The sequence below is a fragment of the Telmatherina bonti genome (genome assembly GCF_933228915.1).
Source record: "Telmatherina bonti genome assembly, chromosome: 10".
Classification (NCBI taxonomy): domain Eukaryota; kingdom Metazoa; phylum Chordata; class Actinopteri; order Atheriniformes; family Telmatherinidae; genus Telmatherina; species Telmatherina bonti.
In genome coordinates this window covers 34,263,402-34,279,690 of record NC_136628.1, presented here as the reverse complement: position 1 = coordinate 34,279,690, position 16,289 = coordinate 34,263,402, and the positions used below count along the sequence as shown (strand labels likewise).

General features: G+C 37.9%; 1 protein-coding gene across 1 annotated transcript in view; it reads right to left on the bottom strand.

Moving 5' to 3' along the window:
• Positions 1–4,038: 4,038 nt before the first annotated feature.
• opcml (opioid binding protein/cell adhesion molecule-like) overlaps positions 4,039–16,289 on the bottom strand; it is a gene marked incomplete at both ends in the record, with an annotated part of 219,797 nt that continues 207,546 nt past the window's right edge. Inside the window, 4 exons of the mRNA XM_079248215.1 lie at positions 4,039–4,139; positions 5,645–5,796; positions 6,726–6,846; positions 7,031–7,168. Coding sequence (XP_079104341.1) covers positions 4,039–4,139; positions 5,645–5,796; positions 6,726–6,846; positions 7,031–7,168 — 512 coding nt within the window. The remainder of the gene's footprint in view (positions 4,140–5,644; positions 5,797–6,725; positions 6,847–7,030; positions 7,169–16,289) is intronic.

The following is a 16,289-nucleotide window of genomic DNA, read 5'->3' as shown; positions in this document are numbered from 1 at the left end:
CACAGTTTTAGTCGTTAAAGACCGTTTTAATACGTCAGGTCTCTTGTTTCTTGGCCATCATCCTTGGGGCCTTGTGGAGGCTAAAATTATGCACCACCACCTGCAGTGATGGACATCTGGCTAGTGTTATTGCCAGTTGGAAAATAGGTGAAGGCATGTGCCTGCAAGAGGAGTTTCACATAAAGATGCCTTGACTTCACTGAAAAAACTATGGAAACAAAGTCTTTATTATGATGTTAGCTGTTACTCATAGATGTTGTCAAACTGTCTGTAGAGGGTTTTTGTATTTTGTAATGCCAATGTGCAACATGCATCCTGAGACCTGGATGCTTCAGGATGCATGTTGCATGAGGCAACATGTACTAGGAAGCAGGATTAACATACCTGGGGTATCTCTGTTACCTGGTTGGACTTACCCTGATAAGAAGCATGAAGTTGGTTGTCGACTTTAGAAATTCAATCCAGTGTTTGCCACCTGGATCAGTGCATGCTCACATAAAAGCAATGGACTTTGCAGCATCTGACCAATCACAAACATGGAGAAACCCTGCGGAGCATCATACTCAATAAGAAGAAATTATACATTAACAGAATTTTTCAGGAGAACTGATTTGTCAGCAGGTGATGCCTCCTATTCCCTTACCTCTTATATACAAGATAACCTGCTCCAGATCAGCTTAACGATTCAGTAGAAGTTATCATGGTGATTAACCCAGTAAAAGTGAAGCAGCATCATAATATGTAAAACCCTGGGTCAACCCCAAAATTACCTCAGTATGAGAAAATCCATTTATGATTACAGGCCTCAGGTCTGAACATTTCGTACACCAGCCCACCTGTATGGTAAAATTACTATCTTTAAGAAGATTTCCTTGTTTTAATGCTAAAAAAAAAAACTGCACTGCTCTCCTTCAAAACTTCACTTACAAGTTAGCATACAAATGTTATTCGGCTCAAAAATCTGCTTCCTGTTCTCAAATATAAAAAAAAAAAAAAAAAAAAAAAAAAAAAAAAAGGATAAAAGGATAAATAATTGGCCATTTCAATTCACATGTAAGCAGTTTATGGACACTATATACCTTCTCAGTCATATGATACAATGACTATATATTTATATATCACAATAATTCCTGCTGTACACTCATCCTCAGGTAGGTGAGAATACATAAAAGGTATTAAACAAATGCAGTCATCAGTGTGATCATAAGGTTAAATGTTTGAGAAACGATTTAATGGAATAAAAACTCATGTGTGAAAGCTTTTTAGATACCCAGAGACTTATGAGGTTTATTATTCAGCTGAAATGAACTGAAAATCAGGAAATGTACCACTTCCATGAAAAAAACACCTAAATTCCAGTGTCAGTTCTCTTTTAATAGGGATTTAAAACAAACTGATTCAAGATTATTGACATCAATATTTGTTCTGTTGATCTATCTGGGATGGAAAGCATGACAGTAACCTTTAACCTAATTCCTGCAGGCGTCTGTATGTCACTCATCTGTGCTTTTAGCAAAAAACAAAGCCTGCAAAGTGTAATTTTATCCTGCAACATATTCCATAGTCCATAGCTTACTGGTTCACTATCATCATCACAAGCACGTAACTTAACATGTGAGTACAATAAAATCACTCCCACATAATTCAGTCTCATCCCTGTTCGTTTAGTCTTCAACACACGTCTTACTCATAGATTTGCACAAGAGTGAACTGGACAACAGAGGGACATCACGTTAGCGATCACTTGTGCTCTATGTATAATCTTTTCACTGGGAAATTCTATTAGAGGCTGGCTGAGAAAAAAAAGAAAAAAAGAAAAAGAAATGTCCCTTGAAAAAAATTCTTCACCAGCCGTTGAATAAAACTGTTTATGTTGTAATCTAGAGAACAGCGTCCACCGTTTACCTCGGGCACATCGGGTCAAAAGCACACATTCACAACACCTGGAAAAAAAAGCTTCATAGCAGCTTCATGGAAGATTCATCTAGGTTGACTCATCTTGCTTTTCTTATGTTTCTTGAGTGAAAAATAAAATCTTAATTTTATTTAAGTAACGTGGGAGAAGGAAGTTTGCCTACGTTGTACAGCGTTCCATAACCCTGGAATAAAATATTTGTGGAATAAATATGCTTTTAAAAAGAAAAAAGGTCGTCTGACAGCATGCTTGTGTATAAAATCTTGATCTGTAACAAAATCTACATATGAAATATGGACGCTTTTTTCATATATTTGCTCATCTATGCCTGAAATACAAATAAATAGCAATAATGTGTGTTTTTATGTTGTAGCGTTGTTATGGACATCTAGTTCATATGTTCACACTTTAAACACAGCAATTAAAAATTCAGGTTTAGAGGAAAAATTCATGCAAATAATAATAATAATAATAATAATAATAATACAAACACAAAAATAATTTAGAAAAGCCGAATAGACGTGGGTGGAGAGGAAACACTGCTCCAACATCAAATAAGACCTCTCAAAGTATGCTACAAAAATTTAAGCTAAAACTTGCAAAAACACAGTCATGGTCTGAATTTTTTTTTTCACAGCTAGGTTTTTCATTCTGTAAATTTAGGGCCATGATGACGGATTAACCCTTTATTGATGTATGTATCATATGTAATACATAGTTTTATGTTGCATCACTTTATGGCAAAAAAGTCGCTCAAATTCCGGTTGAACACAATCTGATTCGCGTTTTCTGCCCCCTGGTCGATACATTTTGCACTACAATAATTTCAAAATTTACAATATGAAAATACAAAAGTCCTTTTTGTTATATATTTTTTTTAAATATTAAGTTAACAGGCAAAATAAAGACTGCAGAATGAAAAAAAAAAATCCTTTCCATTTTTTTTCTTGGTTCAGGCTTTAAAGGGTTAAATAAATTCTGCACTGACCATGTATTTCTCAATTTTACTCAAAATAAAAGAAAGAAAAGTAGAAAAGACAAAGTTCTAATTGTGTAAAATTTAACTAACACGAGGACCAGTACCGCTGGCTCAGAGGAAATTAACCAAATGTGTTTTTATTTTCGCTAAATTAGAGAAGGGAACACGAACGCATCATGGAATGTAATTAAACTGGTAGCAAACTATTAAACCAAGACATTTGATTTTACTAAAAGAAGAACAAATTAGCCAGCATGAGAAGTTGGTTAAATGTCTCATTACGACCAAAATCGCACCACGACACGCCGCCAGCACTAAGTCTGTCTTTTGTTAAACAGGTATCACTTCAACCATCACTTCGGTTTAAAGCTTCATTTCACACGAACGAGTCTAAAAAACTGCTTGCAGATTTGAATTCACCTTGAAGCTGCTATGACACTGTAAAGAGGTGAGCCTTAAATGTCATTTGATAAGTGAATGCCTTTCTAAAAACAATGCAGGAACCGTCTGATCTCATTTGTACATTTTTCTACACGCACTATGATGGAGATAAAAATTTGGATGCACTAAGCTGAAGGACTTTGCCTGAGAAATTATGGTGTACTCCTCATCATTCCCAACTGTTAACCGCAAAGGACCAGTAACTCTGTTTTGCATACAACTGTAAAAATACAGTAAAATTCGACAAATCACATTGCATTGTTTCCTTTTTTTGTCATTTACTTAAAAAAGCTTAATGGTATTGTACAGATATTGAACAGGATGTGACACAGTAATAGTAATAATCTGAATGTACATTTCAATATTGGGCAATAAACAGTCAACTATCAACAGTTACACTTAGTTTTTGTTTTTTTTTTCTTTTCCCTTTTCACATACAAAAAAGGTTTGGGGACACACAGACTCTGTAGTTCTACCATCATCAAATTAGTGCATGATTAAAATTTTCCCCTTCTTCCGATTGACGCCTCTCACTCTTGGCAAACCAACAGAGAACAGACTCTGATGTAAAGCCGGACAGAATATAGAAAGAAAACAAAGGGTGAACCAGTGGCGATCTTGGTCTCCCGTTCTTCTTGTAGGATTAATAGTCTGTTCTTGCCGTTCAGTGCTGAGGGAAGCGTGAAGAGGGTCCCGCTTTGCATCAGAACTTGAGAAGGTAGAATACGGTTACAGTCAGCAGGAGGCGTGAGGAGCTCTGGGGCAGCATGGCAGCCCCATTCACATCATGCATAGCCCCGGGACCTGCAGGGGAATTGGACTATTAACCACGATCATATGGATTTCAAATATTTCTGTGGCTTTACCCTGATCCACTATGATGGTGCTAAGACAGGACATGTAATCAGTCATGACTTCTGCAGCCGGCGGCTGAAGAATGAAGTGGTGGTCAAACAAACCTAAAGGCCTTATCTTGTGCAAGGAAGACCGAAGACATTAAGTTATTATAGGTATTTTAAGTTATAAGTATTTTATATGTATGTTTTTATGAATGCGTTATAGGTATTTTTCAAGTTCAGATACAAGTACATTTCCAACTGGTTAGTCAGATTAAGGGGCGTGGAGAAGCTGGAGTCTATCCCAATACTTATTGAGTAAGAGGCAGGGTATACCCAAGACAGGTCGCCAGTCCATCGTGGGGTCAAAAAATAGAAAATAATCATTCACACTCACTCCTATGAGTGATTTAAAGTAACCAATTAACCTAACATGCATGTCTTTGGACGGTGGGAGGAAGTCAGTGTACCCGGAGAAAACCCACGCATACACGGGGAGAAGTGAACTCGGTCTGCCTAAAAACACAGGTTTTGGCCCACTTCAAACGGACCCAATTTAGGAAGTGGATTACATAAGAAAGTGACTTCCTGCATTTGGTCTAGTGTTGCATTGTGTGTAAATCCATAATGATGGCGTTAAGGGTCCTGGGCCTTGTCTGCTATTCATACTGGATCCATTGTTGCAGCGTATATCTGCAGTATACTTGCATAAGACTCAATAAAAACCCAAAACACTGATAGTTTTGTCTCCATGTTGAGAGGACAAAATAAAGTTTTTCTTCTTTTTTCTTGTTCTCTTTTTGGCTAAATACTAGTGCAGCGCCACCTCTGGTGGGAATGGGGATATATTATTCTAATGGTTTGGCTGGTTTGACCAAAGTGCAGCATGAATTCGATCTTGGTCTGTATGGATACACCTCCCTACAACTGAGCCCAGTGCCCAATCAGACTGAGTCTAGCGGACTATCCTGATGTGAATGCACCCTTAGATCCAAAAACTCTGGTCAACCAGTCCAGACCAGTGTCCAGACTAAACATGGAAAATAAGCATTTAGCTGTTCTGCAAAATGGAACAACAGGATTTCACCACATGTGGGCACTTTTGATCCAGTCTATAAACATTTTTTTTCATGTACTTGCATGAACGGTATACACGGTAACTTATCTTGCTTCGAATTATTTTCATTTTAAAAACTATTTATTGTGATTTTTGCTTTTTGTTGTTGCCTTTTACTGCATTCTAATGTTTTATTGTACCATATGTAATACTTTTAATTTATATTATTAAGCATTTTGAATGGTCTTGTACATGAAATGTACAGATAAACTTCCCTTGCCTCTACACTCTGGTCTACAATGAGCTGGACTGACCACCACTTCATGTTTCACAGTTTATGAGATGGATGGGATGTTATTTAATTTAATCAATGTATCCTTTTTTAATCATCACTTCAAATGCATTTGCAGTCTTACCATAAAGGATTATACTGGCATTAGTGATTCCCATTGTGTTCATGGCCACACAAGTGTAGTTTCCATAGTCCTCTTCTGATACGTTGAAAAAGATGAGCAGTGACTGTTTACCTTGGTTCTCTATCTTAACCCCATTTATTCCATTGAGGAGCCTGAAAGAAGGAGAGGAGTAGTTTTGAAAGCTCCTGCTGATGAGCAGTGTAGAAAATAACTTGAGATTTTCTGAACTCCTCTGAGAGCCTGTTCAGCTGTTTGCAAAGACATTTTTATTTCAAATAAGATAGTAGTTCTGAATAACACTAGAAACACATTTAACACCAATGAATGATGTCAAATTAAAAAAGAAATTAGTCATACCACCAGAAGCTTTCTGAATGCCTCACGCTCTCACTGAAATAACTATTCAGATATTCTGGTCTTCACCCTTCACTCACTGCATTTCCTGTTCCTTTGGAACTTTTTCATATTCGTGTATGTAGACTTGTGTCATTAAGTTTATCATCGTCTCCATCTTTTTTGTTTTTGTAGTCCCATTTTTTTTTTTTTTTTTTTTTTTTTTACTTTGGGGAACTTATGTTGTTATTGTCAGGGACCATTTAACAAAAAGCTTGTGCAAAAACGCTAATGTTTATATCACTTTTACAGTGGCTCATAAACATCCAGTCTGAAGCAACTGCTTGGAAAAAGCTGCATTATGTAAGAATAAACCCCCGAGTCCCACACCCCGCTGACACAAACCAATTACAGTATAAAATAATAATTGTTGCCTTTTGAAAGAACCACTTTTCCCAAATGTTCTGAGCCAAGATTTTATTTAATTTTTCCATAATCTGATTAAAACTGTGAATTTCCCCATAAAGCATGGGAAGATGACAGGCCTGACTGATTATCTCATGTCAGTCTTGCTTCAAACAAATATATGTTAAAACCATCACTTATGAAAGAAGATGAGTCACTCTGACTCATTTTACATCAACTAAGTCCACAGCTGACAGCAGGAGAGGCGTCTTTGTGTTTCCATAGGCTCACAGTTGTTTGAAGTCAGTATTGCAGATGCACAGAGCTCAGATGAGAAACTTGCCTGCGGTCTTCTTTGTACCACTCGAAATCTGCCCTCGGGACAGCCGAGGCTTCACACTGCAGGACTCCTTTTTGTCCAACCGGAGTACCCGTACTCCTCGCCTTTGAAATGAAGGGAGGATCTATAAAACAAAGCGGAAAAGGTTCACAGTAATAGAAAAAGCCGCATTAGTTTCACGTTTGTTTTGGAGATGCTTGATTGTTTAATCTCAACAAAAGTAAATTGGCAAAATGTCAAAGAAATGGTTCCATGAATACAGATGAGAAAAGCGACGGTTGCGGTGGGGTGGTTTGCTTGACACTTACAGTTAACTGTGACTTGCACTGTCCTGATATCTGGGCTGGAGATGTCATTAGAGGCGATGCATTCATACGATCCTGACTGCTCTTTGGTGATGCCTGTCAGCTGCAGGTGTTCCCCTTCAGTCACAAATTTATGGGTTCCTGTGGACAGGAAAGGAAACAGAATGATCAGAAAGTTACGAACAGAAATGGTGTCTGTTGTGTTTTCTCAAAGATCCATCCTGAAACTGCAAATGTTTATATATTAGTAAAAGTTCCCTGTTGGGGTGACAGTAATTGTGATGGTGGCATTGGTGCTTTACTCCCTGGCACAGCTTCCAAACATCTGAGCATCTCTATGAGAGCGACACCAGGCGTCTTGACCTCGCAAATCATAACACCTCATTAGGTGGACTTGAAACTTGGATTATAGTCTCTTCTCCAGTTCTGTGTTTGTTAAAAACTTTACTTCAAAGATGAGGACTACTTTGTGCCACCTAACTAACTATAGATCTACTCATTTGTAAATGGCATGGAGTTCTCCAAAGCTCTATTTTGGGCATCTTACACTTAAGCACCTACATGCTTCTGCTAGCTCGGATTATGGAAACAAACTAAATATTTTACGATAACTACTTTGATGACACTCAGCTGTATTTTACTGCGTCACAAGGGGTCTCTGGTCCCACATACAGCTGTTTGCCTCAGTAAAATCAATATATGGATTTATCTTCAGTTAAAGAAAAACATGAAAAAGTGTGTTTGGAAACAAAGATGAGCATCTTACGATTAGTGCCCAGCATTGGCCAGCAGTGTTAAAAACAATGGCTCAATTTACACATTCTGGTGTGATTTTGAGTTCAAATTTAACAACTAAATTAAGGCGGATGTCTCAATGTAATTTAGAAAAGCATCTTGTTTTATCTGATTTGATTACTATACCATAGATTTTACAGATCAGCCTAAATGAATCACAATGTAACAAATCCAGAATGCTGCTCAAGTCCTCACAAAGACAAAAGGAAACATGTAATTTCAGTTGTTAGATCTTTGCATGGGTTTTCTGTAAAGAAATGTGCCATATAATTGATTTTAATATGTTGCTACTGGTGCACAAGGTTCTGGTCTGCTGAGCCACTGAGACTTTTGTAATCATCTGGGTCAAATTTGCCTTTTATCCCATGTGTTTAAGGAAAACACTGAGAATCCGCATTTAATTGTAGGAACCACAGAAAACCTGAAATCTCCTTTATATCTTTGCTCAGTGTTTTTCAACCACTGTGCTGTAGCATGCTAGTGTGCCTTGAGATAATATCAGGTGTGCCCTAAAAAAAATTGTCCAATTTCACCTGATTGGTCTAAAAAGCAGTTCTGTGTTCATCCAAACAGGTCCCAGTGAAAGATAATAAAATTCCTTCTTCTTGGGTTTATCGGATTTCTTTTCAAGAGGCTTTGACAAAATGGACTTTATATTAATAATATGGACTTTTAAAAAAAAAAAAAAAAAAAAAAGAAAAAAAGTATATATATATTTTGTTTGTGGTGTGCCTTGTGATTTTTTGGGTGTACCAAAGTGTGCCCAGACTTAAAACAGGTTGAAAAACATTGTCTTAGCTTTTCAGAATCAGGTCTGCAGACTCTCATTTTAGATTAAAAGACATAATTTTTCCTTTTGTTTTTCTTCCCGAAATAAATTTTCAGTTATTTGTAAATTGACAGTGATGATAATGATGATGATGTATTTCCCCACTGATGTCTGTCTTTGTAACCCACTGCCTGTTATGTTTATTTTTATTTATTTGAGCTTGTTTTAATCATGTATTTCCAATGTACTTTTTGATGTTTCTCTTGCATCTCACTTTTAATGTTTTATGTAAAACACTTTGTGTTGTCTTGTAAATTAACCATTCTACACAAATAAACCTGCATCTTTATCTGGTTTATCTGTTTAGCACATTTAATTGACAAACCAACTCAAAGTGCTGAACATAAAATATTAAAAGCAAGGTGCAAAAGTCATACAATAATATAAATTCTTCCTAATTCAAACCAAGTGCTAAAAATGGAGATGTGGAATTTGGTGGTGCCTTGTTCTGAGCTTTTCCAAAGGCCATCTATTTCCAATGATATCAGTCAGGTCTTTAAGTTAAACAACTCTGGTTTGTTCGTTTTACAGGTTGCATGTCAGCTATACAACTCAACCCTATGCGTAACCAAAGCAGGACATGGACCCAATGTCCGTCTGCTTATCCATCTTCTGCTTCAGGCATATATGAGCTTTTAGACTGAACATATTCAACTGTGTTCTAATGTGAACCCTGAACTATGTGTCCTGTACTACGATAATGTGGTGTAAGATCTTTACACTATATTCAATATGAAAAGAGACAAGTTATAAAAGAGAGACTTAAAGTGTTTATTGCCATAATATGAACAGGATAACAGTGAAAGTGCATGGTTAAAAAGAAACAATTTGACAAAATGTCTATGGTATTTTGACCAAAGTGTATCAGACATTTTAATAAGATAGAAAATGGTCAGAAAAGAGCCTAATGTGTCAAATTTGGCCAAAGCAGCATTTAACACAATCAAAATTTGGAGCCAAATGTTGGTAAAATGTGACTTTAACCTTGTTAAAACCATGAATTTCTGAAACAAACTGCCAAGAAATAAAGTTATTAACATGGTTCATGCACTTTTGCTCTTGAAGATAACTCATAAAGTACCCATGTGGTCCACCAAATGAAGGAGAAGTGCAAAATCCAGGACAGCTCAGCATGGGTACAACACCCACATAACCCACTGGCATTGCACTTTGGAAGGGCAAATTATTCTCAATACCCCCTTAAGTACACTTGCATTAAGCACATCAGATCTCCAAGAAGAGAAAGGAACATACACAGTGCTCTTGGTTATTTTTTCATTTTAAGGTTTTTACTCATCAATAATATGAGATCAAAGGTCCTCTGAAATACAAATAAGGATGGTACTAAGATCACCTTTCATAGGTCTACGTTTAGGCTTTAACATGCAAAGGACTCATTTATTTAAGAAAAATCCCTTTTCATCTGGCAAAGACTTTGAGAGTCTCAAAGGGCACAATCCTATTGATTAAATGCTTTACTATTTGAGAGGAACTCAAAGGGCAAACTCTTTCTGAGTGGGTGTTGTAAAGTATGTTGCGTCTTTTGTATGCAAATTTAGCTAAATTGGCTGAAGTTCTGACACATAACTATGAATTGTATATTTAGAGAAACCAAAGTATCTTATATAGGAAAAGTGTATCAGATGGTATGTTATAGTTATGCCGTTATGTCTAGAGGAGGAGGTGTGATGGTTTGGAGGCAGCCGGCTGGGGGTATTGTTGCAGATTTATTCAAGATTCAGGGCACCCAGATCCCTGCTGCAGCTCTCTGCAGTGAAATACAACACAATCTGCGTTGACATTAGTGGAAATGCCTTAATTTTCTAATTGGACAATGACACAACACACACCTTCAGGCTATTGGTGTTTGAGGTGCATAAGGATATTTGGTGTACTCAATCACCCAATCCAAACCTGCTTGACTTGATTTCCAATGCATTGAACTGCATGCAAGAGAAAGGAAACTGTGTTGGGAAAAATGGCAATGGGAGACACTTGCCCTGCAAAATTTCTTCTAATATTTTACTTACCATGTTTTCCAATGTGGCACTGTGATGTGCAGGTTTTAGATGTTTCCATCCTCTAACACACCTGATTCAAATTAAATGGACCCAACAGCTAATCAAACCCTGCTCAGCAACTCAAATTTAATTGAAGTGTGTTGAAACAGGGAGGCATCTAAAACCTGCAGCACAGCTGATCTTGAGGGTAGAATTGACCACCTTAAGATGGCTGCACACTGAGAACTGTTGGGTTGCTGACACCATAGTGGGGTCTGTATAGGCCTGACCAGTCTCCTTTTTGTTTTACAAAAGTCCCTTTTTCTTCAGTCTTACATCTTCCTATGCAAAATCAGACTAATTACAGGCCATATTTCCCCACATCATCATCCTGTAGCTTTCCTTAAAATCAACTAGCATGCATGCTAGCTTACTAAAAAAAATAAACTGGATCAAGTAGCTCCAGCTTAATCAGCACATTCTGAAGTCATTCATTCATTCATTCATTTTCTGAACCGCTTAATCCAATTCCGGGTCGCGGGGAAGCTGGAGCCTATCCCAGCTGGCTTTTGGCCGACATGCAGGGTACACCCTGGACAGCTCGCCAGTCCATCACTTTCTGAAGTATTATACTAAACTATACTAAACGCTTTGTAGCTCCAATGTGAAAAACTTGATTAACTTGATATGTAGTCCCAAAAAACATTCACTGAAAAATAAATATGACACCGTTTCAGCAATAAAAAGATTTTTTTTTCTAAATCTAGTGTTAGCATATAGCTAGATTAGACCTGCTTCATGCTAATGCCGCCTTACATAATATTAGTAGCTGTACTTACAATACAACTTTATTTATAAAGCACTTTAAAAACAACAATGTTGACCAAAGTGGCACATTGTGGGGGATTAAAAAAAAAAAAAAAAACTAGAATAACATACATTAGGACAACTTCAATGAATTTTCAGACATCTAAAAACAGTCAAAAAATAAAAGCGATCAAATTAAAACAATCAAAGTAAAATCAGATCTAAAAAGTCAATTTATTGTGCAGAAAAAGCCAGCTTAAACAAATAGATCTTCAGACAGATATAAAAGTAGATGTAGTGGAGGCCTGTCCAATGTGTAGAGGACTGCACAGGAACAAAATGTCTTCAAGAAATGTGCAGACAAATGTTAGAAAATTTTTTTAAACTTGACTTTGAACTGGTATAGTGATACAGGTTATCCATGCAGGTCTGTAAAGACATTTCTGTGCTCCACCCTCAGTGACCTCTCAATCACCTGAAGTTGTCCCTGGAGTGTCAAATCAAATTTAAAAGGTGGCTATTGCCACCCCACCCTTGTCACCTGGCTAGTTCCAACCCTGGGCTCCTACCTGCGACTGTGACTCTGCATAGGAATAAATGGTTATCGCTAATTGTGAGTAAATGTGTTTGCAGATGTCCTTAGAATTGTTTTACAATATTACAAAACTGTTTTACATTAAAAGCTTGCCGTATGGATAAGCAGGTGTGTCTAATTACATCTAACAAAGAAAATAATGTAATTGCTTCCAAACAAGTCACCAGAGGAGCGTCACACCCTACCCTTGACACCAGCAATGTTAAAAGCATGTTCTCATGACAGAGAGACCCTTAGCTACTGCTGTGTGGGTGTGAAAATGGATAGGAGCACTAATCCCAATCAGCAGAAATGTCAATCCAGCAAAATCTTGACATTAGCATAATATCATTATGTTCTCCAAATCCTCTGCTGCAGCGGTGTCTGCAGCTGGCTGGGGATTCACTGAAAAGGTTGTGGGCAAGGGATTATCAGCTTGTTGCATATAACCAGGGGATCTGCTAGCTGAGTTAATTGAACATTTTCATCATGAATAACTATATTAGGTAGACAAACTGCTGCTGAGCTTGGAACTGGGACTGTGGGACTTCTCCGGTGATTTCCAAAGGTGAAAGGAAGTTTATTGTCAAATTACAGTAATCTAATTGACTCATCAGCTCTCGTATATCTAAATTACATGTAGTGCCAAGTGGTTTGCTGTGTTGCTTGTTTAAATTAGTTGTGAAAATCCTACATGAATTCTGCTTGATGTGTGAATATAAACAGCAAGTACAAAGCAGGCCCCGATTGGAAAACTGGGAGAGCGGGATAATTCCCAGTGGCTCGGGCCTTAAGTGGCCTGACTGGTCTGCATCTGTAAGTAAAAACATGAAAATAAATCACAATGCTAGAGCTGATTTGCCTGTTTGATACAAGCATCCACCAACAGATCACACGATTTGTACTTGTAAATTATCACAAACAGGTTAAAGCCAAATAATCAGTAGCCTAATTATGATTTTTAAAAGATTAATCAATAAGAGCAATGCCCCGGAGGCAGAGCAGCTGTGAGGGTGGGGAACATAGCGAGGCAAATGGACAAAGGGTTGGGAAAGACCCCACCGGCAGCAGCAACAGACTGGTTTATAAATGCATGAGAAGCTTGAGGATAATACAGGTGAGTCGACTGGCGATTAGCTGCAGATTTCTATCTGAACACCACATAATGATCACCAGTTGAGTCTTCTTGCTGCTGTAATGAGAACCCTGGTGGTTCTTGTTCTTCTAAATTCAGTCTGTTGTTGCTGTAGTTTGTTACACTTCTGTTAAATCTGCTGTTAGCTGTATGGAGGTCCTACGTGGCATTCCCAGGCATTCCAAAGAATAATAAATACAATATCAGTTCATATGATGTGTTTGCTAAACTGAGAGCTGTATATCTTGGCTGCTTGGTCTGTACACAGGTCCACATCTGTCCTGATCTAACTGAGAAACAGCTGCAAAACGGAGCCAATGAGGAACAATTTTATTAGTCTAGGTTAAATGCTGAGGATGGAACCTTTGGACTTCATCGGAGTGTTTATCTGGTTGGAAATGATGTTCCTGAAGTTTTTGTTAACAACTCTATATGACAACGATGTGACTTATGGCACTGAAATGTTTGTTGGGTTCTGCTGGACGGATCCTGTTTAACTGTTGAGAGGATAAAAACACTGGACTAGGTGTTGGTAGCTTTATGTAGACTACAATCATGAGCTTTGGTGATTACTTATATCTCAGTTGTGGACAACTAATTTGCAAGTGTGAGCATATGCATGCGGTTTATGAGTCAGGAAGGCCTGAGTGAGTTTAAAACTCCCAGCAAGTCTTTGTAAACCAGTTCAGCCTTGAAGAAGTGTTTTCACCAAGTAAATGTTTAAAGCTACACAGTTATTTCTGGATATTTAACTTGTTGAAAGTTTATTTCCTTTAGTCTGGAAAATGGTATCTGTTCAATGAAAAACAGATTCTTCAGAGTATTGCCTGAATCATTTCAATCAATAAACTGATATGAATGTTTTTCTTTTTATCAAGAAATATTCATTTATTTTCTCTCCAGCAATTTCCAGACTGAATACTTGTTTAAAGATTGAAATTGAAAGGCTTTGTCATCAGAAAAAGCAGGCAGCTAGTTGTAGGTATGTAACAACTCCATCCATTGTGAAGACCAGCCATCAGTGTGTGTGTGTGTGTGTGTGTGTGTGTTCTGGTTTTTGTTACGGTACGGGGACATCAATCTGTTTACACAGTCACGTAATGGGGACCAATGTCCTTGTGGGGACCAAAAAGCTGGTCCCCAGAAGGAACTCCACTTTAAAATGACTCTAAAAGGTAAAATGAAGGTGCTGGCAAAGTTTCAGGCATTGGCCCACAAGGAATGTTTATCTGTCTTTTTGTGTTAAAGTGTGTGTACTGAGAGCGCCCCCTCAAAGGTCATATGTGGTATAGCACCTGATTGTAAATTCACACACTTTTCCAAATATGGTTAGGTACCGCCTTCTTCCTGGTCCCCACAGAGAAGGATTGTGACCATAGCATGAAATGATCAGTTTTAAAAGATTTTTTCAATTTAAAAGACAATTTCGAACTCAAACTATAAGTGGACATTTATCTATAAAGATGGACTTCTGTAATTCAGTACTTAGACATTTGAATTTTCACTTAAATTATTGTCTGTTCACTGAACTTTCATGAAAATTTAACAAAAGGCAAAAATGGGGTTCATAGTGTATATTTATTAGGGATTTAAATCATTAACAGGTTTTGAAACTTGTGCATACTGCATAAAAAAATAACAGGGGTGAGCATTTGTGCAAGTTTTTTATAAGGTAATATTCCACACTGCAGTTTTAGGACAGACAACACATACACACATGCTATATATATCTATATCTATCTATCTATCTATCTATCTATCTATCTATCTATCTATCTATCCATCTATCGAGAAGCACGTCTGCAGCGGGGAGGGATCAGTGCTGGGGGCAGATGTCTGCTTTATGTGCAATGAACCCGGTTGTTACCTCCACCGAAGAGGTTGTTTTCCCCGGCGTCTTTTTGCTTAAGATAACTTAAAAGGTTACGGAGGGATTTTATAAATATTTCAAGAGTTGTTGCAAATGGAAAAATGAAGAACTGATTAAATTCTGGTGGTGATCCGGATCACCGTTTGGATCCAGGAATGTTTTAAAAGGATTCTTAAACATTGTGCTTGGTGGAGGTTTCCGCTCTCCGAGTTTCTAGTTTCATATTTAACGAGCAGCCTCGTCCGCGGCAGGGCAGGTTGTGCACGGGGCTGGGTCCGAGTGTTTTATTGCCACATGTAAAAATGTTCGTACTTTCTCACCACCTCGATCAGCTGTTTTAGCAAAACAATCCATTTTGCCGGCAACAGCAAACACACGGAAGCAGCAACTCCGCTTCATGCTTTCTCTGTGTTAACGACCCCCACCTCCAATGTCCGACCAATCACACAATACTTCTCGCAGCCCTTCAAGAAAAAAGTTCTGCCAGCCCGATGTGTCAAGAACTGTCCTCAAACACGTCCGCGAGAACAAAATGACGTCATTTTCTTCTCTGAGCCTCGAGAACAAGAAAAAAGTTCTCGCTTCTCGTGGAGTATGTAACAGGCTTTACTGTCTACCTCTCACACATGCCAAAACAGCTGTATCATCTGAATGCTTCTATATGTGGCAGGACTCTGAGTTGTATCCTGAAGTTTAAAGTGTAGAGTGTGACAAAAAAATGGAGCTAAAACAGTTCCGAGTGGAGTCCCGGTGCTGCACTCCAGGGTTCCAGAAACACTTCTTCCCATCATGATATATTGTGGTCGTGATGTTAGGTAGTCGGGATAGATAGAGGGGACCATCCACATATCTAAAAGTTTATCTTTCCGTATGGGAGGCCTGATGGTGTTAAAAGCATTGGAGAAGTCGAAGAACATGATCCTGACATAAGAACCAGACACTTCCAGACAGGCATATGCCTGGTGAAGAATGTCAGGAACTGTATCCAACTCCTTGGTGTTCCTAGTAGGCAAACTGGAGAGGGTCGAGATCCTCAGCAACCTGAATTCTCATGCGACAAACAAGGAGCCACTTAAAGGTAATTATTATGCGAGAACCACAGAGGTGAAGGAACCAGCTGCTGAGGTGATGGAACCAGCTGCAGATGTGATGGAAACAGCTGCAAAGATGGATGAACCACAGGTTTTATTTATTTATATATATATATATATATATATATATATTTATATATATATATGTATATATATATAAT